This window comes from Micropterus salmoides, unplaced genomic scaffold, assembly GCF_014851395.1.
Source record: "Micropterus salmoides isolate LMB-PRFRI ecotype aquatic unplaced genomic scaffold, ASM1485139v1 Ms_hic_scaffold_15, whole genome shotgun sequence".
Taxonomy (NCBI): Eukaryota; Metazoa; Chordata; class Actinopteri; order Centrarchiformes; family Centrarchidae; genus Micropterus; species Micropterus salmoides.
In genome coordinates, this window is record NW_024040596.1 from 22,243,974 (window position 1) to 22,266,036 (window position 22,063).

Sequence of the window (22,063 nt, forward strand, 5' to 3'; positions counted from 1 at the left end):
CAGAGGCCCTGCAGAGATCCTCAGGATTTATGACCTTCAGGTGAGTTTAAGATTACCTTTGCCATAGCAACAATGTTTATCACATAATGGCCAAACGGAAATCAAATCCTGGTTCTCTTGCAACTTCCTCAGACTTAACAGTGACAAAACCGAGGTTCTCCTCATTGGCACCAAATCCACTTTGACTACATCTGACAGTTTTTCTCTCACCATTGACAACTCCACAGTTTCCCCCTCCCCTCAGGTCAAGAGTCTGGGTGTGATCCTCAGAGGACATTCAGTGAAATTCTGTTTACTTGTACTTTTCAACCTATATGATGTCTTCTAAAGTTTGATCCAGGTGATGTCATACTGATGGTATCAGGGTTACCTCAGCTTGAGCTCGAGACCTAACATTTTTAACAGAAAACTTGCAAACATTACGAAGTGTGCGCGGTTTGAATTTAAGAAGTGGGCATTAAGGAGGCAAGTGAGACTCTAATAAAACATGTATTAGCGGCCCATCTTGAACCCTTATCAACAAGCACACAGTGTACAGTTAAAAGTGTTTGTATGGAATTAGGTCACAGTGTTCGCTCCTTAATTCTGGCACTTTAAACCCTTCATACAGCAGTGGAGCGGCGTGGAGCAGCGTCGGTGTGGTGGGTGTGAGTCAGAGAAGTCGTGTGGGAGGAGTTAAAGTAAGATGGCTGCGGGAAAGGGAATACTGTTTGAGAAATCGTCAAATGGGATGTTTATCTGTCGCTAACAGGATGCACATCAGCCCGAATGAAGGAGTGGTTAATTTGTTAGCTTCCCAGGCTCAGTGTGGTCTAGCTCGCCGGTTGTCTCCAGGTTACTTGCACGCTGATCATCCGTTTACTGCTCTGACATTGTGGAATTCATTAGCAGCTAGTCGTTAGCAACCCACCAGCGCTAAGTTACTAGCAACCAGCTAACCAGGTATCTGTGGAAATCAGCGCCTCGCAACCACTGTTAAGACTCCTACAAATATCCAAGGTGAGTAACTTCGAATTTAACTTACATTAAAGTGCACTAGCGCTTCAACGCGATATATGAACTATATACACGGTTGACATGTCAAAGCTGGCTAATCTTTGCTGTATCAACTAGCTTGCTACATCATCTCGCCGTTGACATGCAGTGATTGTTGTTTTCCGGCGGACCTCAATGTAACGTTAAGCGGCTTCGGCTCGCTAAAATGAGATCTGGCACAAGATGATTACTTCAAGATCAGATGTAAAGCCCAAATGCCGATAAGATAACGTTATGTAATTAATAAGTTTAAAGACAAGGTCGAACTACTTGATGGTTGCGTTCAAGAGCTGGGTGCGCTAACAGTCTGTCAAACTGAAGGGGACAGATGACCCCAAAACACTGCAGTGACTGATGTCTGACTTTGCATGATAAGATCTGTCATTTCATTTCAATTAGATTTATTGACATGAATGTTTAGGTAAACAATGTTGCCAAAGCACAAATTCACATATAAACAATAAAAAATGATGTACTTAAATAACTCAAACAATAAAATGACATTTTAAAAACAAAAGAGAGAAAATTCTAAAAGTAAAATATGTCATATGTTTTCTATGAAACTCAGCCACAAGGACTGAATTAGTAGCCATCTTAACCCTTGTCAACTGTGGCTAAAGCATTTAAAGGTGGGGGTATGCCATTCTGGAGAATACCATGACGATAATAATCACTTCAGAATAATACTAACAGTAATCTGTACTCACAATGCATCTAAAGATTAAGTAAATCAGTTCTCTTGATCAGTTTTAAATGACAGAAGTTCACGGCACTGTATATCAGGGAAGACACGCATCATCTCACACCAGTTACACACAGAAATACAACTAACGGCACACAACAATGACAGGCAACAATAACATGAGATCAAGGATCATCGTTCCCCTGCGAGTGACTCTGTTTTGGACTGCTATTGCGGCCAAAGCGGCAGACGGATTAAATTATGATGGACAAATGTTCTCAAATGTAGGGCTGCATTTTGAATATCAGTACTCCGAGTATTGGCTGAAATGTGTCTGTAGCACATTGTATTAAACAACTATATTCAACTACACTTGGCTTGTTGTGTATTTCACTTTTTCTAACTTATTTTTAAATCTCAATATTTAAAAAAAAAAATGGACAAATGGAACTCAGTGTCCTCTTGCTAGCCTCTTCCTGTGTTGTTGTTTTGTTTTTGTTTTTTTTAACCTTGTGGCTTCCATTAGCAAGGTCAAGCATGAACTTTCATACTCAAATAATTCAGCAAATGTTTGACAGCATTAGATCTGAAACAATTAATTTTTAATTTAATTATCAATCAGTCTTTTTATAGACAAAACGCCATAAATTCACTCGTTTAACCATCTCCAATGGGAATATTTGCTGCTTTTCGTCTTAGTCTTGATACAGGGTTGTTTATTTGTCACATGTGCTACACACGGAACTTAACGTGTAATTAAGTTCATATTAAAAAATGGTTTCATCAAAAATAAAACTCAACAATATACACAGTTATTTATATACATATATACATGCCGAACATTCACCTTCTCATTAAAAAGTCAGACTTTTGGGGAACAGTGTCAACCTCCTCCCAGAGTCCACCTCCTGTCATCGGGCCGGAGTCTTGCGCTGACAGCTCGGTACATTTAATGTCTTTGGGTTCTGGAGTGTTGGTTGCACAAAACAAGCAATTCAGAAATGCCACCTTGAGCTGTGGGAAATTGTGATGGACAAGTTTCACTATTTCACTTTATCAAGAAAATAAGACTGATGTTAATTGATAATTAATCTGATTGCATTTTATATGGGCAAAGTTCTGCCTTGCATTAAGACAAAATGACAAAATGATGCATTTATAGTTTGTTCTGTTTCACTTGGGTACAGTCACTGACATCAACAGAGAACTAACTGAAAGTGACCCACATGACAACATTTGTGATCAGTTCTCTTTTAAGGCTAAAATCTCTCTTTTTTTTTTTTTTTTAAGAGCTGCACATTAGCCTGGGTTAGGGGGAGTCGGGATCAGCTCTGATCTAAATATCAGCTATGAAAACAAAGAAGTAGTCAGTGAAGTTAAACATTAAAAACAGACAGTAGAAATGGGAGGAATTTGAAGGACAGAATTAGCGGAGACCTTGGAGCTCCACCTATTTTCACACTAGTGTACACCTGGACAATTCCTGCAGAAAGCAGGTGTGGCTGTCAGGTTGTCCGTTGCAGGAAGTCGCAGAAACTTTGGAAGTAAGCTTTTCTAAACTTTTAGTCTGTCTGAACTGAAGTATATCTTGGCCTGTAGACTTTGTAGTGTGAGATTATAACAGTCAGGGCGAGCTGAAAGCGTTTGATCACTAACCTTTGACAAATTCTCTTCAGCTTTATAAAGGCAGCCTCCTTTTAGTGTAATCTGTAGTTGAACTTTGAACTCATTTTATGGGTGGTTTTTATGATGCGGTGTGTGTGTGTGTGTGTGTGTGTGTGTGTGTGTGTGTGTGACCTGAATATAAAACATCTTGAATTTCCGTATGTGGTTTACTGCGTATTAACCGAGTCCTGCATGTCACAGTCGGCAAGTTTTGTCGCTGAAGACTGGCTTACGTGTGTTTAAGGTAATTGCTTTTATGGTGAGCTTATTTTCAGTCTTGCTGTAGATGCCTGTTTTGACACCTTGTGGGTTGAGTTTCTTCCCACTTTAATGTCTGGATATAGATTAATTTAGTGCATTTAAAGAAAATTTGGTTTTGTTTTTTCAGAGCAACATGAGTATCATTAACTTCGACTAACCTGCTGAGGGCTGGTGAATAATTAAAAAAAGTGTGGACATTACATTTTACCTGCAGTTTTCAGTGCTGTTTGTGTAAGGATACTCAATAAAGAAAAGCATTACCTTAATGACTTAGGGAAGCTGAGCCAGAAGAGATCAAATCTGTTACTTTTGTCTGACCCAAGTCCACATCATGTGGCCACAGTTAATAACCGATAAGTTTGTAATCTACTTTAACTTTATTCATCTACACTTCCTTAACAATGGTGTTACCCTCAACTCAATTACTGCGTTGAACCTTGCTGTTGGGGTCTTATGAACTATCTTTTATTCAAACACTTAGGAGATAAAAGAAAACAGCTTCACAGAAATAGGTTTCAAACTCCATTAACCAGTGCTTGTGACATTAACTGTGAGCTAAATGCATTACAGTCAAATTGTGTTTCTCCAGCAGCAATCTATCTCTGATAACTTGTGTTTCCCTTAAAGGAATACGTCAAAAAAATCTATCTTTTAAGTATCAAATAGGCCTGTTGGCTTGAAAGGTGAGTCTCAAATGTTTAGAGTTTGCCCCTTCATTGATTCCAATGGCGACACAGAGCCACAGCAAAAAAAGGCATCAAAACCACTTGTGCAGCATAATCCACTTCTCCACTGTTGATCCATCTGTTCAGTCATTTCCAAGTAATCCTCACAATAAATCACTTAATACACTGCTTCCGGCAGATATTTTTGGAGCTATCAGGATGTGATAGCCCAGCACGGAGGTAGTGTATTTAACTATATTCTGGAAAAACTGAATGTTTTTCAGTCATAGGAGTTTTTTGTTATTATTTGATACTCTTACTGAAAGTCAACAGTAACCCCATTACTTAAATGCATGTTTTGACATAGAGAGAAGCACCTTTCTATTAGATGAATCATTATAGCAGTTAAATAAGGGCTTTGGGATGTTGATGATGATAATGAATGAATACGGTAACTAGCAGTGCACAAAGGTGGAGCAAAAGGATGTGTTCAGCCCCAGGACATCAGAAATCCGAATCCGCTTTTTACACATACAAGGAGTAGGTGCCAGACATAAACAACATGTATATATGCATTAAATCATGGAATAAAGAAGATGTAAAAGTTAAGAATAAATAAAATAAATAAAAGAGACTATGTGCAATGTGGCAGTTATTTACATGTGCTATTTAGTTGGATTTGTATTGTAGAAACATTTACAGGGGGAGACGTGGGAGGGGGTTGGGGGAATGCGAGTCAGACATTAGTTCAATCCATGCAGGTGTTTTCAACAGTTAGACTTGCATGCTGAATTTCCATCTCTTCAACATAACGGCAAAGATGTCACAGATAAAAATGACATGTTGGAGGTTTGAGTTGTCAAAACTGAAGAACGAGTGCCTGTTCCCTGGAACTCTTTATAACTTCACCGTGGCTGCTTTCTTTTTTATCTTTGCTTTTTGCGATATTATGCAGAATGGATCAACCTTTTTTTAATATCAACAAAGACTTCCAGAGAACACACTTGTCACACAGTGTAACTCTGAGCATGTTAATCCTCTCATGTTCCCAAATAAAAACTACTAAGACTTCAGTTTGTTGTCAGGACATCCTATTTCTTTTTCTTGATGTCAGCATTTGTTAGCTGGATCCTTTTAGTTGATACAAGAACAGATTATTCTTTGTTTTAAATAGAATTTCATCTTATTTATGCCCATGAGTACAGCCTCTAAATTATACAAATTTTTTTGTTTAACCTTCCTGTCTTTCAGTTTGATGTATAATGGGCAATTTTGATTCAAGTTCTGAATTTGCTATGGTTCTGGGGCAATAATCCCTCAACATGATAAAATAAAGCTTTCACTGATGAAAAGCATATGTCATTACCTTGACTGATGATTGAAGCAAGTTAATTGCTTGGAATGTGCATCCATAATAGAGAACAGGCAGTTACTCCCATGTTGAGCAGAAGGTAGATGGGCTCTAGCTTTTCCACAGAAGGACTGAATGGCTTCCCCACTAACTACATACTGTAGGAGCTGACTTAGGTTTATTTAGGAAAACACAGAAAAAAAACACAGCCGGTCTTCAGCACAGATGATATACACTCAGCCAGAACATTATGACCATCTGCCTGGTATTGCTGCCAAGTCCTGACCCATTGAAGCTTGGACCCTACTAGACCTCTGAAGATGTGCTGGTGGTATCTGGTACCAAAATGTTAGCAGCTGATCATTAAGTCCTGTAAGTTACGAGGTGGGTCCTCCACGTATCGGACTTGTTTGTCAAGCACATCCAACAGATGCTCGATTGGATTGAGATCTGGGGAATTTGGAGGCCAAGTCAACACCTTGAATTTACTAACCATTCCTGAACCTTTTTTGCTTTGTGGCATCGGCATTATCGTACTGAAGGAGGCCAGTGCTTTCAAGGAATACAGTTTCCATTGAAGGGTTTACATGGTCTGCAGCAATGCTTAGGTAGGTGCTAAGTGTCATAGTAACATCCACATGAACTGCAGGACCCAAGGTTTCCCAGCGGAACATTGCCCAAACACACTGCCTCCGCCGGCTTGTCTTCTTCTGCTCCGTGGTCCAGCTCTGATGCTCATGTGCCCACTGTTTGCACTGGTCTGCAGATATGCAGACCCATACGCAACTAACTGCAAAGTACTGTGTGTGCTGACAGCTTTCTATCAGAACCAGCATTAACTTTTTCAGCAGTTTGACCTACAGTAGCTTGTCTGTTGGATCCGACTATACAGGGCTAGCCTTCGCTCCCCACGTGGATCAGTGAGCCTTGTCTGCCCATGACCTTGTTCACTGCTTTTCATTCCTTGGACCACTTTTGATAGCTAATGACCACTGTAGACCAGGAACACCCCACAAGGGCTGCAGTTTTGGAGATGCTCTGACCCAGTCGTCTAGCCATCACAATTTGGCCCTCATCAAAGTCGCTCAAATCGTAATGCTTGCCCATTTTTCCTGCTTCTAACACATCAACTTGGTCACTGACAGCTACCATGGTAACGAGATAATCGGTGTTGTTTACTTCATCTGTGAGCGGCCATTATCTTATGGCTGGTCGGTGCTCTATTTTATGTTTGGCTGTATGGGACCATTTCACGCTATACAGGAAGTAAATGAGTAGGGCTGCTTAAAGGGAAAAACTGAATTACATTTGATCCCATTTGTGTTTAAATATTTAATTCAATTCAAATTTAGTGTCCTGATGCAAAATTAAATATACTGTAACTGAATATTATATCCATAATTCTCACCTGAACTGCTGGCACGAATAATATGCTTTCAGAATTTTATTGATGTGGTGGGCTTCGGACGTGTAGAATTTTAGGGTAAAACAGGAAGAAATTCATGTAATATGCACTTAGAAAACACACAAAATAACACAGAAATATTTTAGGAGCTTTAAAAGAATGGTTTGGAAGGTTGTGAAATGTCTTATAGATTCAGGTTTACATATTGATGTGTATGTCCTGTGTTTTTGTTTACACAGTGCAGAGTGCCCGTCCTGACTGGCTATGGAGTGGTGTTGGCTTCAGACTGGATGACAGGGTCTACAGGGAGGAAAGGGTCACACAGATTCTGAAGCAGTGGCAGGCTTTGCCTAGACGTACACTGACTGGCAGTGACAGCGCGTTTGCAGCTGACCTCCTTCCCCTCCGTCTCTCTTGTTAGATACACTTTCCCTCCCCTTTATCCCCCTCTCCTCCTCCCCCTTTCCTTTTCTTCCCTCTTAATTTCTTTTTGCCCTCCGTTGCTTCTATTTTTACTGGAACTCCTCTCGTCTTTGAGTTCTTGTGACCTGCCTCTCACTGGGTCCAGTATGAGCTGGCTGAGCAGGTTGAACCCACGGGGTCCCGGGAGTCGGTCCGGCCGGAGTGCCGCCCCCTCCAGCCCCTGCACTGCTGACCCGGAGACTTGCCTCATGGTGTTTGAGAACCACTGGAGACAGGTGAGCCAGAGACACACCAGGCCTGTTCAGTTTGCACTAGAGCCCGACCGATTTATTGTTATTTTATTATTGGCCGATATAAGCTACTTGCAGGTATATCTGCATCAGCGTTTATAACAGTCATGGTATCTTGGTATTGTCTCAACAACAAATGTTATAATCTTTGGGATAATCTTTGTTTATATCATGTGTTTCTTAAAATAAGGGTGGAAAAGAATATTGGCCGATATATCGGCATATTGGATTTTAAAATCCTCAAATAAAATGACAAAATAACTAACCAAATATCTTTTTTATTATTAACAGAGAATTCATTTTCCTGTTGATTAATCTGTTGCACCTCTGCAATTTACAATAGTTGAGAAAGTATTTGCACATTTTGTTTTCTTTGTTTTGTCTTCAACAGCACACAAATGAAAAGTATGTGTTCAATTTTGGTCAACACTGAATGACAACAAGATCAGTTATGATGTTAAGGTTCTTTTAGTGAATGATTATCTGTCCAAGTGTGAATGTTAACACATTCAGTTGGCTGTGCCAGTGCTGATGAGAGTAGTCAGTCAGTCGACTTTAATAGTGTGACTGGCTCATGTCCAATCTCTGGCTTAACGTTTTATAGGTTACAGAGCCTTGCCACTTCCTAACTGTTGAATTGAGGCAACATAACTCAGAGGCTGTGTGTGTGTGTGTGTGTGTGTGTGTGTGTGTGTGTGTGTGTGTGTGTGTGTGTGTGTGTGTGTGTGTGTGTGTGTGTGTGTGTGTGTGTGTGTGTGTGTGTGTGTGTGTGTGTGTGTGTGTGTGTGTGTGTGTGTGTGTGTGTGTGTGTGTGTGTGTATGTAAGCTTTGCAACCATACTCTTTCTAGACAGACATTTTGCATGGAGGCTTATTTTATTGTTCAAGGAGGAATCCATTGTTAAACAGTAGTCTTAATAGGTGGACATGTTTCAGCTGAATTACAACATGATGTTACAGTTACCCCTACATATAGCTGCAGTTGTTCTAGTACTAAGTACCTAACATGCATGTGTTCAGGGTGGATGGAAGCTGGGGAACCCTGTCAGTTTTTTTGAATAGCAATCATATGTTCTCATAGCTTTTAAGAGGAAGGTAGAGGTATATGTCTAGATTGTCGAGCTATGTGTAAGTGGAAATGAAATAACAAGTGGTTTTGTGGGAAGGCGTGTGTGTACAAACACAAATAAGCGTTGTGCAACATTGCAACATTTACCGCACTCTTCTAAAGCTGCTAAAACACAAGAAGCACATCCCTTATCTGAATTATCTAAAATTCATCATTGCTGTAGTCATGCTGACTGCTGGACCTCTTGATAAATGTTGTGAGACCTCTCTGCATTTGTCAATTTCTTTTTGACACCACTTTTATGCTATTATGTTACATTGTTATCTATAAAAAAAAACAGCGTTGCAGTGCCAGTAACAATTTCTTACTGCTTTTATAATATCTGTCAATGCATTTAAAAGTTCAGTAAATTAAATAGTTATTTTGTACAAATTTCTTTTAAATGTTTATATAACACTTAAGTATATTTTTAAGGGCAGAACATGCAGCTAACACATTAAAAAGGGGCAAAGATCTTCAGATTTGACAGTGCATTATATCTTAAATCCATGACAACTAGGCCTTTTTCACAAAGATTATGTGTCTGTATTGACTCCAGTGTTCACTACTCCCCATGTAACAAATACGGTTTAATCTGTCGTGAGCAGTAAAGTGAGGCACTTCTGTGTCATCTGTGACAGCTGTTGTGGCGCACAACTGTAATTTTCATTATCTGTATAAATGGCATGAAACGCCTTTTAGAGGTCACACTTATTTTTATATGTTCTCATAGAAGGACAATAATTTAAAAACGTAAACATTACACTACAACACTGTTCCTTTATTCAGGTCTCTTGGGTGTTGGAGCAGCACGAGCCTTCGTCCTCCAGCGATGACCTGACGGCAGTGAGGAATCACACCGACCAGATGTTGTGTCTGCTGGCGGAGGAGCGGCCTGCTGAGAGCTCAGAGGGCGGTGCCGGCGTGGCACTTATGGGCCCCATACTGGAGCTGGTGGTCACCGAGAATATTCTAGAGTGTCTGGTTCAGTGGCACCTCTGCCGCGGCCTGGACCCAGACAGCCAGGGGGCGCTGCTCAAGTTGTTTGAGATGCTCATCGGCCAGTCCCAGCAGCCTCTTCTGCAGCACACAGCCGTCCTCCACCCCCTATTGAGGCTACTGGGAGCTTGCGCTGACCCAGAACTTGGTTGTCCTTCAGCCCTGGAGAACAGTCTGGTACTGCTGCTCAACCAGGTATATTCACTTGGAGCCTATATACCTCTCTAATGTAGTTACCTACAATCTACATAAGAACTTTTCGTTGTTAGCCTTTGAGACAAATTTGCTAAATTTTATCTAAAGCTGAAAACAGATCATAAGACCTACAAGGACTAGATACCCCACATGTAATGACTATTTTTACCAACATTACACAGATTTTTTAGTCTTGACGGTCAGAAAGGAGAAATGACTGAGGAGGACTATGATAATTTTGGCAACTTTATGGGGAAGTTTTCACTGGAACACACAACTGAACTTTACCTTGCTAATTTAACTGCAAAAGGAAAGAAAGCGCTTAATTTCAGTGAAATCAGCTTTCCTAAAATCAGGAGAAAGTGTTAAAAATGTTTGACCCATACCTGGCGTGCTTGTATCTCTAATTTATTTACATAGTGGCCATGGCTGTTTTCTGATTGACTTGTGGCTTTCTGTTAAAATCATAGTACAGGACACCACAAACATAGTTTCACTAAGGAGTTAACCGGTGTTCAGAATTTGAGAATAAGGTACAGTGTATTGCAGGCATCCATTATAACAGTGCTTGTTACTTGTTAGTGCTTGTTAAAACTGGCTGCTGACTCCCCTGAAACATGGATGATGATTTGAAAATAGCTTTTTTTTTGTGATCAAGGCATACGAGCAAGTTATGTGACACTGTAATCCAACACTCTGACATGTCCTGATCCAGAACAATAAAAATTTGGCCGGGGCTGAAGCTATAGAAGTTGGTGGTCTGTTCCATTATTTTTATATATCAGGTTGCCTCAGAAGGGATTATCTTTCATTATCAGACATAATTTCCTAAAATTACAATCAAATAGAACTGATTTTTCATCAGTGTTTTAGACTTCTATGGTTCTGTTTTTAATTTTGAGACTGTAAATCCCCCACCAGGTCTGTGTGTCCATGGCCCGGCAGCCTGTGGTTCTAGAGATGTTGTTCCAGGCGGCACCGGCCCAGCAGGGCTCCACCAATCTGCTGATCTTCTCCCTCCTCGTGCCATTCATACACCGGGACGGAGCCATCGGACAGCAGGCGCGAGACGCGCTGCTGCTGGTCATGGCGGCCTCGGCCAGCCACGAGGCTGTGGCACGTTACATCGCTGAGAAATCCTACTTCTGCCCAGTGAGTGATCGTGTTCATAAAAACTATGTTGTTATAGGAAGCATCATGCTGAATTTATCGTTAGTATTGTATAGTAGTGCAGTTTTTTTTTTTTTTTTTTTTTTTTTTTTTTTTTTAATGTACTCCCCCCAAGTTTTTATCAAACTGCAGGCAACCGTAGCACCGGTAGAGATTTGGCAATACTGTTTACACCGTGGGAGCTATCTCTAGTATATAGTCGGGACAGCTATGTAGCAAATCATGACTGGATTCTCACGATTTTCATGTAATCTCGTGAATCCAGCTGCCTTGCAAGGTAACTTGATTTGATTAGCAAAACTGCTTACTAAATTCTCAAGTGCTGTCAGAGCTGGTAACAGTTGGTAGCGTTAATGCATCTCTAAGCTGGTTTGCCAACCACTGCAGAAGAAGAAAACATGGAGGAGGTGAGTGAAATTGTAAATACATTGCAGGAGGAGTTGGGAAAGTGGAAGGTTCCAAATAAAAGAAGAAGATAATCAAATGTGATGAAGTTATTTTTAACCATTTCTTAATTGAATTTACAGAACAATATCGTTACCATGATTACCATGAAGTCTTTGGCCATATTGCCCATCTCAATTTAGCAACACTAATAGTGTTGATACTGATAGTTGACAGCTGAACTTGTAAGGGCAAAATCAAACTTGCATCTAAACCCCTTACAAAGCCAGTGTGGTAGAATGTCTTGACTCATATTCAGGCATTCATTATGTTGTAAAATTGTTAATAACTCACGACTGGGTTTGACAGTTTATGAACATGTTCTAGCTTATTTCCAAGGGAAATATTTGAAAATATAAATATGTCTTCCAAAATCTTTTCCCCCCACCCTTAGCTGACTTAACTGTAATTCACATTCATATACAACAGTATGCATAAAATGGCAAGACCAACTCTATTATTTATAGTCACTTTTGGCTCAGAGAAAAGGGCCATCAGTATTACATACACATTAATATGACCTACTCTTTAATGATATGATAGTTGAGGACAGCTTTTGATGGATTGCTTTCAACACTGCTATTAAGAAAGAGGTGTGTGTGGGTGTATGTGTGTGAGAGTGCCATCTACTTCTGATGCATCAATGATGATGTGTGATTATGGAAGGGGAAGGACATGACTATGCACTCTTATCTGCATCCTCTCAGGTCCGTCTTAACTTAGAATTCATCCTGCAGACATCTTAACACATTTACCACATTTAAGATCAACAGATTAATCTGTCACAGGCTCTTTAATGCTGCTGCTGCTTTACACACATCAATAATGTCTTAAGTGTAGATGAAAACAAGACAGATCTCTTATTAACTTGTGACCTCATTTTACTTTAATTTTAGATGAAATAGCAAAAAACAACAAGGCTTTTTGAAGTCTGTTAACTGAATTGTCATTTACAGGATAAACATGGACTATGATAACTAATTATATTTATTGTGATGGAGACGTCCCACCAGAAGTAAAATGGTAACAGCTACGAGGCCTGAAGTATGGAAGGATAAGTACTTAGTTAATGCAAAAAGCCAGACTGTCAGCAGGAAGATTATTCAGAGAAAAGAGGAACGACAGGAAAAGGTCCTTAAGCCAACTGACTTCACAGAATGGGACATAAGGTTTAATGAGGTCTGAGATGAGAAGGGGCGAGTCCATTTGATTTTTAGTCATCAGAAGCATCTTAAAATCTGATCTGACATGGATAGGGAGCCAATGAAGTAAAGCTAAAATTGGTGAAATATGGTCTAAGGACCCTAGAAATATAGATATATAAATATATATTTTTAAAATGTGTGTATGGCATATTCAGTTCGGCTACAGCGCTGTGAGAGGCTAGATGCTCATGTTGCAGCCTAATTTTGTTAAGGTTGTGTATTTTGTTTGCTGCTGCAGAGGAAATAAGCTTCCAGTTCACAGTATGAGCGCCAACATAACATCACAATGCGATCCTTTATTAGCTGAGTGGTACAGTCTGGGGGTGTCGTAAAAGAATGGTTGAATAGTTCCCTGTGACTATCAAATTGTATTTTTGCTTGAAATGCCCATCCCTAATATTGTCAAAATTTCTGTTTTTTAATTAGCATTCTGAACCATTTGAAGATGTTTAGTAGAAGTGCTTAGTAGGACGGACAACAAAACGTTACAGTAATCCAATCACATTTTCAAGTGGCCTTTTATTGTGGCCAGCCGAAGGCACACCTGTGCAATACCCATGCTGTCTGACCACACCTGTGAGGTGGAGGGATTATCTCGGCAAAGGAGAAGTGCTCACTAACAGAGATTTTGACAGATTTGTGAACAATATTTGAGAGAAATAGGCCTTTTGTGTACATAGAGAAAGTCTTAGATCTTTGAGTTCAGCTCATGATGAATGGGGGCAAAAACAAAAGTGTTGCATTTATAATTTTGTTCAGTGTAGATGAAATAAAGACATGAGGATCTCTGCATCAGACAAGGACAAAAATACCTCAATTTAGCTATGTTGCATAAGTAGAAAAGGGCAATCTTCATGTTTTCTTTGTGTGTGATCAAAAGAGAGGGTAGGATCAAGCATGACACCAAGATTCTTGGCTATTTGAACTTTTAGACATAACGTAGTTGTCAGTTACTGTTACTTGATGAAACTGGTGTCTATGTTGAGCATAGCCAATGACCGGCATCTCAGTTTATTTTACATAATATCCATTTCCATTTCACAGCAGATAAAACAGGCCTCTAGATTTCTAATTTGAGGATCGTCTTCTGTCGTTACAGGCACGTACAGCTAAATATCATCAGCATATCAGTGGAAATTAAATAAAAAAACGGCATACAGCTAAATTAACAATATTCAGAATTCTAGGTCCCAGAGATTGTGAGAGAAATTTTAGCTGTAAGAAGGTCAAGGAGACAAGTAGTTTGTTTTGAAGTTTAGACAATGTCTCGAGCGAGAAAATGTGTAAGAACTGAGACTAGCTGGGATTCAGCATGTGAGTATTGTATGGCCGATTCTGCAGAGGTAGCTGGAGAGGAGGAAATAATTTTGTGTCTTATGTCATTTATTTTACTACAGAAAAAATCTAAGAAGTCATGAGCCGTAAAGGATGAGCAGCTGACAGATGGCTGCTTTTGAGTAAGTTTAGCTACAGTATCAAAAATAAATCTGGGATTGTGTTTATTGTTACTGATTAAGCAAGAGAAATAGGTTTTTGTTCTTGCTGCAGTAAAACACCTGTGAGGTAGAAAACTGGTGAAAGTTTCTCCTGTCTCTTCCAGGCCTGCTTAAGAGCACCTGTTTTATCTGTAAACCAGGGTGGTCATCTATTTTTCCTTTAAAAAAATTTAATTAAGAAGCGGCCCGACACCACGGATGAGACAGAAGAAACATTCAGGTCAGACACCTCTGTCCCACAGGAGAGAATAAAGTACAGGGTGTTACCACTGCTTTGAGTAGGTTCATGTACAAACGAAGTGAAACCAAAAGTATCAATAAGTGCCAAAAAGGCTTTACTTAGAGTATGAAAGGCCCTATTTAAGCGAATATTGAAGTCGCCAATAATGAGATCTTGTCAGAGTGAATAATAAGAACTTAGATACAATCACCAAATTAGCCTGGGATAGACCACGACAAGGTACAGGCAAATAATTAATTAAAAACAGCCTCAAATGAATTACATTTATTTTGGAGTTTAAGTTGAAAATAGATGTAAAGATTACAGCAACACCTACCTGTTTAGTGGCCCGAGCAGCAAGGGAGTAGGTGAACTTATGTGTGGAAGCTTCATCTAATGGTAAGAAAACATTTGGTTTTAGCCATGTTTCACATAAACCAATCATATCCATATTTTGATTAAAAATCAAAGTATTTATCTGTAAGGCTTTGGTAGATAATGAGATCCATAAATTCAAATTTGAGGGTCTTGTTTGGGCTGTCGTTGTGCTGCTAGTAGATAATGTCTTGATTGGAATAAGATACCTTTTGTTATCATAGAAGTTTTTAGAGGCTAGTGTATGGGACGTTGGAGGGATACAGTTGTGATTTTGTTTTTTAAGAATTTCCCAGGTGCTTTCTCAGACGTTTGATCACTGCCAGTGATGGGGATGCTAATTAGATTATTGTGATTCACATGTTTAAGGGAAGTCTTATACTGTAAATGACAAAAAAACATGTAGAAGATTGGGAGCTGTGGCTGCCTGTATTGTTGTAGTTTTTCCAGCTGCCACTAGGTGTTATTAAAGAGCCATATTTTGCTGATTGCACTTTTAAAATGTATGTCTACTAAATTCGATTGTGCCTGCTGAATTTCATTTTGATAGTGACTCAGAGCGAGGAGAAGGTGTTTGTGCATCCATTTGAACGTCAGGACCACGGTTCTAAATCCAGTCTTGACAGCCAATATCTGGTCACAAGTTACAGCAAATGAGCATCAGTTAGCTTTTAGCTAAAACTGCATTATGAGGGTGAACGGTGTTGCGTGATGAGTATATCGGTATACTATAGTTTATGCTGTGGTCAGTGCTCTTTTTCCTCTGCCTATTCACTCTGGCGTTAAAGAGCTGGCTCAGCTATTTTTTGCTCGTCCTACTTCCAGCAGCTTGAGTCTGACCTACTTACAGGCTAGAAGGGCCAATGGAGGTAGAATCAAGAACCAAATGTTCCCCCGCTTGAGTCTCACTATTTTCTGCCTGTGCATTCTCAGAAATTCAAATCAGCTTTCGACATGTTTGGATGTAGCAATAGTTTCTTAGACAACTGTAACAGCCCTCTTAATATGTGGTACTGTTAGCTCATCACAAACACACTACTCTTTTCTCCCATCCTGCAGTTTCAGTGCATAGCTCTTTTTTGATGAATTTGGATTGAGTCGTTTGCATTTACTTAGTTTGGCGAACAGGTTCAGGTTTCTTTATTGTGTATTTTCACTGGTCCAGCAAGCAAAAATGCTAAAATATAGTTTTATCAATGTTATCGGCTGTCGTTAAAATCACCAAGCTAAATGAGGGCTTTAACTTCGACTGTAAAACTGGAACTTGTCCATCATGTCTGCACATACTGTGTGGTCAGTTTGCTTATCCAACTCCGTTCTCAAGAGTGCAGTAGATAAGTGAGCTGTTGTACATATCCGTAGAGTCATTGGTGGTGTTATGAAAACGAAATGTGTTTCAGCCAAGGTACAAGAGAACACAACCAAGTAATGTGTACATTATAAACATGTAGGATCTATTATAGGCTGCACTTCACTGTTACTTGAATTATTATTAATTTTCTGAATATTTTCTTGATTTAGTCAAGAGTAAAAATCATAACGCCCATGGTGACATCTTAAAATTACTTCCTTAAATTACTTTCTTTGTCAGACAAACGGTCCAAAACCCCAAATAGTTTGCTTTAAAAATGACATAAGCTACCATCAAAATAGGCTCTGTTCTGTTTCCATCAATCTACTAATCAATGAATTGACTAGTTGTTTCAGCTCTAGTTTTTGTTTGGGTTTTTTTTTTTACATTGTTACAAAATCAAGCATTTTATCTGTGAAAATCTCCAAAAAACAATTAGTATTATAATAGTGCTTTAAGGAGACATACAGATTTTTACCTGAGAGCTGGCCAGCACCTCAAGTCACCTACTGGCCCACTGGGGCTGTTGAGAATCAGCCATTTTATCTGAAGCCTCTCTGTTTCCTCTCAGGTGTTGGCGACGGGCCTCAGCGCTCTCTACTCGTCTCTGCCCAGGAAGATTGAAGTTCGAGGAGACGACTGGCATGCCCTGCGGCGGGAGGACTGGATGGGCGTGTCATCACTCGTGCTTTTCATGAACTCGCTGGAGTTCTGTAATGCTGTGGTGCAGGTCGCTCATCCCCTGGTCCGCTGCCAGCTCCTGGACTACCTCCACAACGGTTTCCTCGTACCTGTCATGGGCCCCGCGTTGCATAAGGTAGGAAAGGCATCAGATATTCTGGATAATCACAGACCTCCCTGAATCCAATTTACATTCAAACCAATTTTATTATTACAAAATAGTTCCCAAGGTTCAGTTTTGCAAGGCTTTGAACAACACAAACTATCTGCATGGCCAGATACCATTATGGTTATGTAGGAAAATTATATTTTTATTTTTTTGAGATTTGGGCAAACTTGTCCTGTAAGAAAAACAGGATAAGGTGGACCACAAATTGTCTACCAGATGAAAATTGACCACTCTGTTTTGGGTACTTTTGAGTTACTGGAAGACAGTTTTTATTGTGTGTTTGAAATGAATCAGCAGGAGACTTAAAACAATTGTGCAAACTGGTTTGTTTGCCGAACTTTCTTCAACAGATGAGTCAGATTGTGAGTCAAACAAAAAGTGATTTCACAATATTTAAAGAAATTATCTCATCTCCTGTTTTTAATCTTAGACTTATTCATAGGACAGTTGTCACACTGCCCTCTTTTGCAGTTTCAATACGTGTGTGTGTGTGTGTGTGTGTGTGTGTGTGTGTGTGTGTGTGTGATTGTAGTCGTCAGTGGATGAGATGATCGCCAGTACCGCCTACCTGGACCTTTTCCTGCGTAGCGTGTCAGAGACTTCTCTCCTCAAAACCTTCCTGCGCTTCATCCTGCTGCATCGCCACGACAATGACACCATCCTGGACACCCTGCTCACACGCATCAGCAGCAATTCAAGGGTATAAAAATACATGTGTGTCTGTGTGATAGAGCCTCAAGGCACTCATATGAACTCAGTGGTGTGGGTGGTGAGTGGGCTGAGAGCAAAAATTGATTGAAAGTGACTCCAGCAGAATACAGAAGTATTGTGTTACACATTGTTTGTAGTTGGTAATTCAGTCCACAGTCAAAGGTGTAAATAATCTTAAATTCCCTCCAAATAAATACATTTCATTCACTCTGAGACATTTGTGGTGTTTAGAAAAAAGAAACAGGATTTCATCACTGTTTTGATGTTGCTTTGTTGTAGTTTAAACATTTCAGAGGGATGCAGAGAAAGAGAGAGACTTCTGATTTAACCCTTTAAAAACAGTCCTCCTGGTCGCAGGAGATTGTTGTTTGCATGATTTTGTTTAAATCAATCTAAAATAAAATAGCCTGAGCATTCATTCTTTTTTGCAGCAGAAAGGCTCCTGCCATTCTGGTCATCACGTTGTACTCTTGTGATGATGTCATGACGTTACATTACATGCGGTGAGATATCACGTGACAAGTGATGGCCAGATGAGTGGTGCCAAAGGAGCAGCTAAGCAGCTCGATAGGAATGTCAAAGAGATGGAGAGAAACATTAAGAGTTAGTAGTTTAGCACAGTTAGCATAGTTTAGTTTATAGTTAAGATAGTAGGCCTACGTATAACATACTGTAGTAGTAGTAGTTGACAGGAAGTACCATGATGACGATGTCAAGTGAACATACAGCACTTGCACAAATTAAGTGCCTTTACACTCAAAACAAAACAAAAAAATGCACATAGTTCAAATAACTTATGGAGTGTTAAGAAACAGAGAATATGTTTTGTGTGTTTATTTTGTAAGTTTATGAGGAAACATGCCCTGATTTTTGTACTTTTATCAATTATTATGTTTATTGACTTACATAACCTTTTAGCATAGGTTGTACAGATTGTATGGATATGAAGCATTTGAAGATACTCCAAGAAATGACATCACAATAAACAAAAATACCAATATAGGCACTGGCAGACTATTTGTATTACAGAAGTGTTAAAGGAAAGCTTTGGTTTTTGACAACTTCAGTCCTATCTTTGTAGTTTTGGCCATCACTTACATGAATACATTTTAATATGGCAGCACTACTGAACACAAGATTCCCACATGTCCTGGAAAATGCACAGTTCATTCCTAGAACACACCTTGAAATTTCATTTGCGAACAAATTACAAAAAAACAACAACAAACATCCATTTCATTTACCATCGTATGCAAGTTAGCATACAAATATATTATCTCTCCGAATAATAACCGTTTCCTAACTAGTTTCCTTATCTGTGTGTGTTGCAGCTCTGCATGGTGTCGTTGAGCCTCTTCAGGACTCTTCTCTCTCTGAACTGCGAGGACATCATGCTGCAGCTTGTTCTCAGGTACAGTCTGCAGATCTCAGCATGTCTTCCCAAGTGTTATATTTTTAATGGGCTCATTTAACACGCAAAACACAGATCTACTTTTTTTTCCTCCATGCTCAGTCATTCAGAATTCAAGGTTACTATTGGTCCTTAGTGGTCATTGGAATGTATTTTAGCCCCTCCATCATCTGTTTTTAGACATACAATCTGGGTCCTTTGAAATATAATTACATATTGGCATGAAGCAGTTTGTGTCGCTGAGATGTGTGCCCTTATTTCAGGTTGTTGAAAAAAAATGAACATGGGGATAGTTTTGTTTTCCTCTGTCCCCAAACTGTCATTCATGGAGAACATATTGTGCCCACATTTCAAATCTTTACAAGCTTTTTGTGAACTTAGACAATAATATTGTCTAAAGTACTAAAACAGCACATCCCGCTGTGACTTTGTACGTTGATTGTGGTATCAAAAATGACTTGAATGATTTACATTGATTTTACCACTACACAAACCAGTCTGTTAAGGTTTCCAAAATATTTATGGTTTACTGCCTGAAAAGGGATTAACTATGTGAAACCAGATTAAATGGTTTGTTCAAACATGTGTGTGGTTTGCTCCCAGGTATCTACTACCCTGTACCCATGTAATGCTGAGTCAGCGTCGTGCCATCAGGGAGGCTGATGTTTACGGAAAGTCGGCAGACAAGTTCCTGTCGCTGATCCCAGAGTGCTGCCGGCTGAATGCAACGCCCCCTGGTGAGCGGGACGATGACAGTGCATTCTGGGGCAAAGGTGAGCCAACACCTGTGGAAAAGAAACAGTTCACACTTGGGAGTGGGATGGATATGTGAACACTCAAAACGTTTTTTATTTTTTCATCTATTGGGTGAAATTATAGTTTTTCATGACAATAATTATGCAACCTCTTTTTGCATGCTTTGTGAGGACCATTAGGCATAGACCGAAAAAGGTGAACTTGCTTATAGAGCCCTCTAGCATATCGGATTAATATTACATATTATGCAGTTGTTGTTTTTTTTTTCTACACAAAATTTTAAAATCAAATTAACACAAACTTGGGTAAAAGTTCTCTGTGTGCTTTTTTTAAAATGTGTAAAGCCCATACATTTTATACGAACTCACCCGTGGTTAAAGTTATTCTGTCAACCTGCAGTACTGAACAGTCCCAGCACAGAGGCTCCAGCCCCACCCAGACCCAGCACCCCGTCCCGCTTAGCCTTCTTCATCCGCCAACAGAGCAGTGGTGGTGGATCAGGAGGAGGGGCTCCCTCTACCCCCACCAGCATGGAGCCATTGCAGCCTTCCAGCTCCCGCTCCCTATCCCCTGACAGCCCGATGCATCATCAGCAGACTCTTACAGAGAGTCTGGACTGGGATTCGGGTTACCTGGAGTACCTCAAGGACGCCCGGCGAGGCATCGAGCTTTGCTCCTGGGCCTGCCGTGACTGGTCGGCGCCCTACGATGGAGAAAACCCCTCCCCAAACACAGCCCCTCCACCCCCACCTCCCCCTACCTCCAACCCCTCCATGGCTATGTTCCCTGAGCACTTCTCTTTCCAGCTGGGAGGAAGCAGTAACACCCCTCCAGGCCAGCAGAGGGCAGCCATTGTTGCTGCAGCACGGTCCGAGTGGAGCAGCTCAGAGCGGGACAGCGGAGAGTGGGACGTTACAATCGGCAAAAACAACTGCATCAGCCTCACACCACGCTCCAAGAAACGCAGCCTGCAGAGAGAGGAGCTGCTGCCAAAGCCTGTACCTCGTCTCATCCCCTCCTCTTCGTCTTCAGACACCCCTTTATCGACGTCCCACCCCGCCTCATCCCCAGCTCCTCACATTCCGGCTTCTCCCATCACTGTTAGCTACGAGGCCATGTATAACGGAACGATGGGGCAACAGGACAGGTGCTCAGACAATCGGGACAGAGGAATGGAGGTAAAGAAAGTGAAGAGAGACCTGGGGGAGCAGCAGTATTTGGATGAAAATGCAAATCAAAATGGATCCCTTGTCACCTGCCCCTCCGAAAGCTGCACCACTCTCCCACAGTCCATTTTTAGCAACAGTGAAATAAGTGATGCAAAATCTCTTAGCCCTAACCAGATTCCCTCTCAGAGCTCCATCACCCAGCCAACGTGTGACACCAAACTCTTGAACAGCGACACCTCAAACCCACACAGTGCATCCTCAGATCTTCCAGAAGGCAACCAGATGCAGCAATCTGTAGAGAGTCTAATCCAGGAGCTGCTCGAGCAGGTACCAGGAGAACCACAGCTCCCTGGAGACTCCAACGGCCAGGGCATCAGCATCGAGGCTTTCACACAGGAGCTGAGGGAGCTGGAGGACCGGGTGAAGGAGCGTAACAGAGGAGCGTTCCAGCCGGAGGAAACAGCCGGAGAGTCCTTGTTTGCTGAGCGACAGGAAGAGGAACAACAGCTGTCCTCGACCCTGGAGGTGAAGCCGACAGGTGACGCAAAGGGAGAAGGGTCTGTGGTGGGCTTCTGTAGTCCTCCTAGACCACTAAATCAGCCTTCCTCTCAGCCGTACACAGGTGAGACGGTTGATGTCATTCTGTTCCTGCATGTGTGTTTTCAACCTAGACTTTTTATTTGTGTAGGGGCACTGTTAGAAGTGTGATGACTTTATTGGTTGTATTTTTTGTATCTATGTTTACTTGTGCAGCATGAGGTCATTGTTAAGGGGGGTAATTGTTTTTAATTTTTAGTGGGGGGTGTGTGTGTGTGTGTGTGTCTCTC

At 40.7% G+C, this 22,063-nt stretch overlaps 1 protein-coding gene across 2 annotated transcripts in view; it reads left to right on the top strand.

The window, feature by feature from the left end:
• Positions 1–665: 665 nt before the first annotated feature.
• fam160a2 (family with sequence similarity 160 member A2) overlaps positions 666–22,063 on the top strand; it is a 28,211-nt gene continuing 6,813 nt past the window's right edge. Inside the window, exons 1-9 of one of the 2 annotated variants that reach the window (XM_038721054.1) lie at positions 666–999; positions 7,304–7,762; positions 9,674–10,078; positions 11,000–11,230; positions 16,911–17,156; positions 17,722–17,889; positions 19,232–19,311; positions 19,915–20,084; positions 20,467–21,858. In XM_038721054.1, the coding sequence (XP_038576982.1) occupies positions 7,634–7,762; positions 9,674–10,078; positions 11,000–11,230; positions 16,911–17,156; positions 17,722–17,889; positions 19,232–19,311; positions 19,915–20,084; positions 20,467–21,858 (2,821 nt within the window). In that variant the 5' untranslated portion in view covers positions 666–999; positions 7,304–7,633. Of the gene's footprint in view, positions 1,000–3,547; positions 3,627–7,303; positions 7,763–9,673; positions 10,079–10,999; positions 11,231–16,910; positions 17,157–17,721; positions 17,890–19,231; positions 19,312–19,914; positions 20,085–20,466; positions 21,859–22,063 lie in introns of those variants that run through there. The other variant, XM_038721055.1, reaches the window with a different exon arrangement.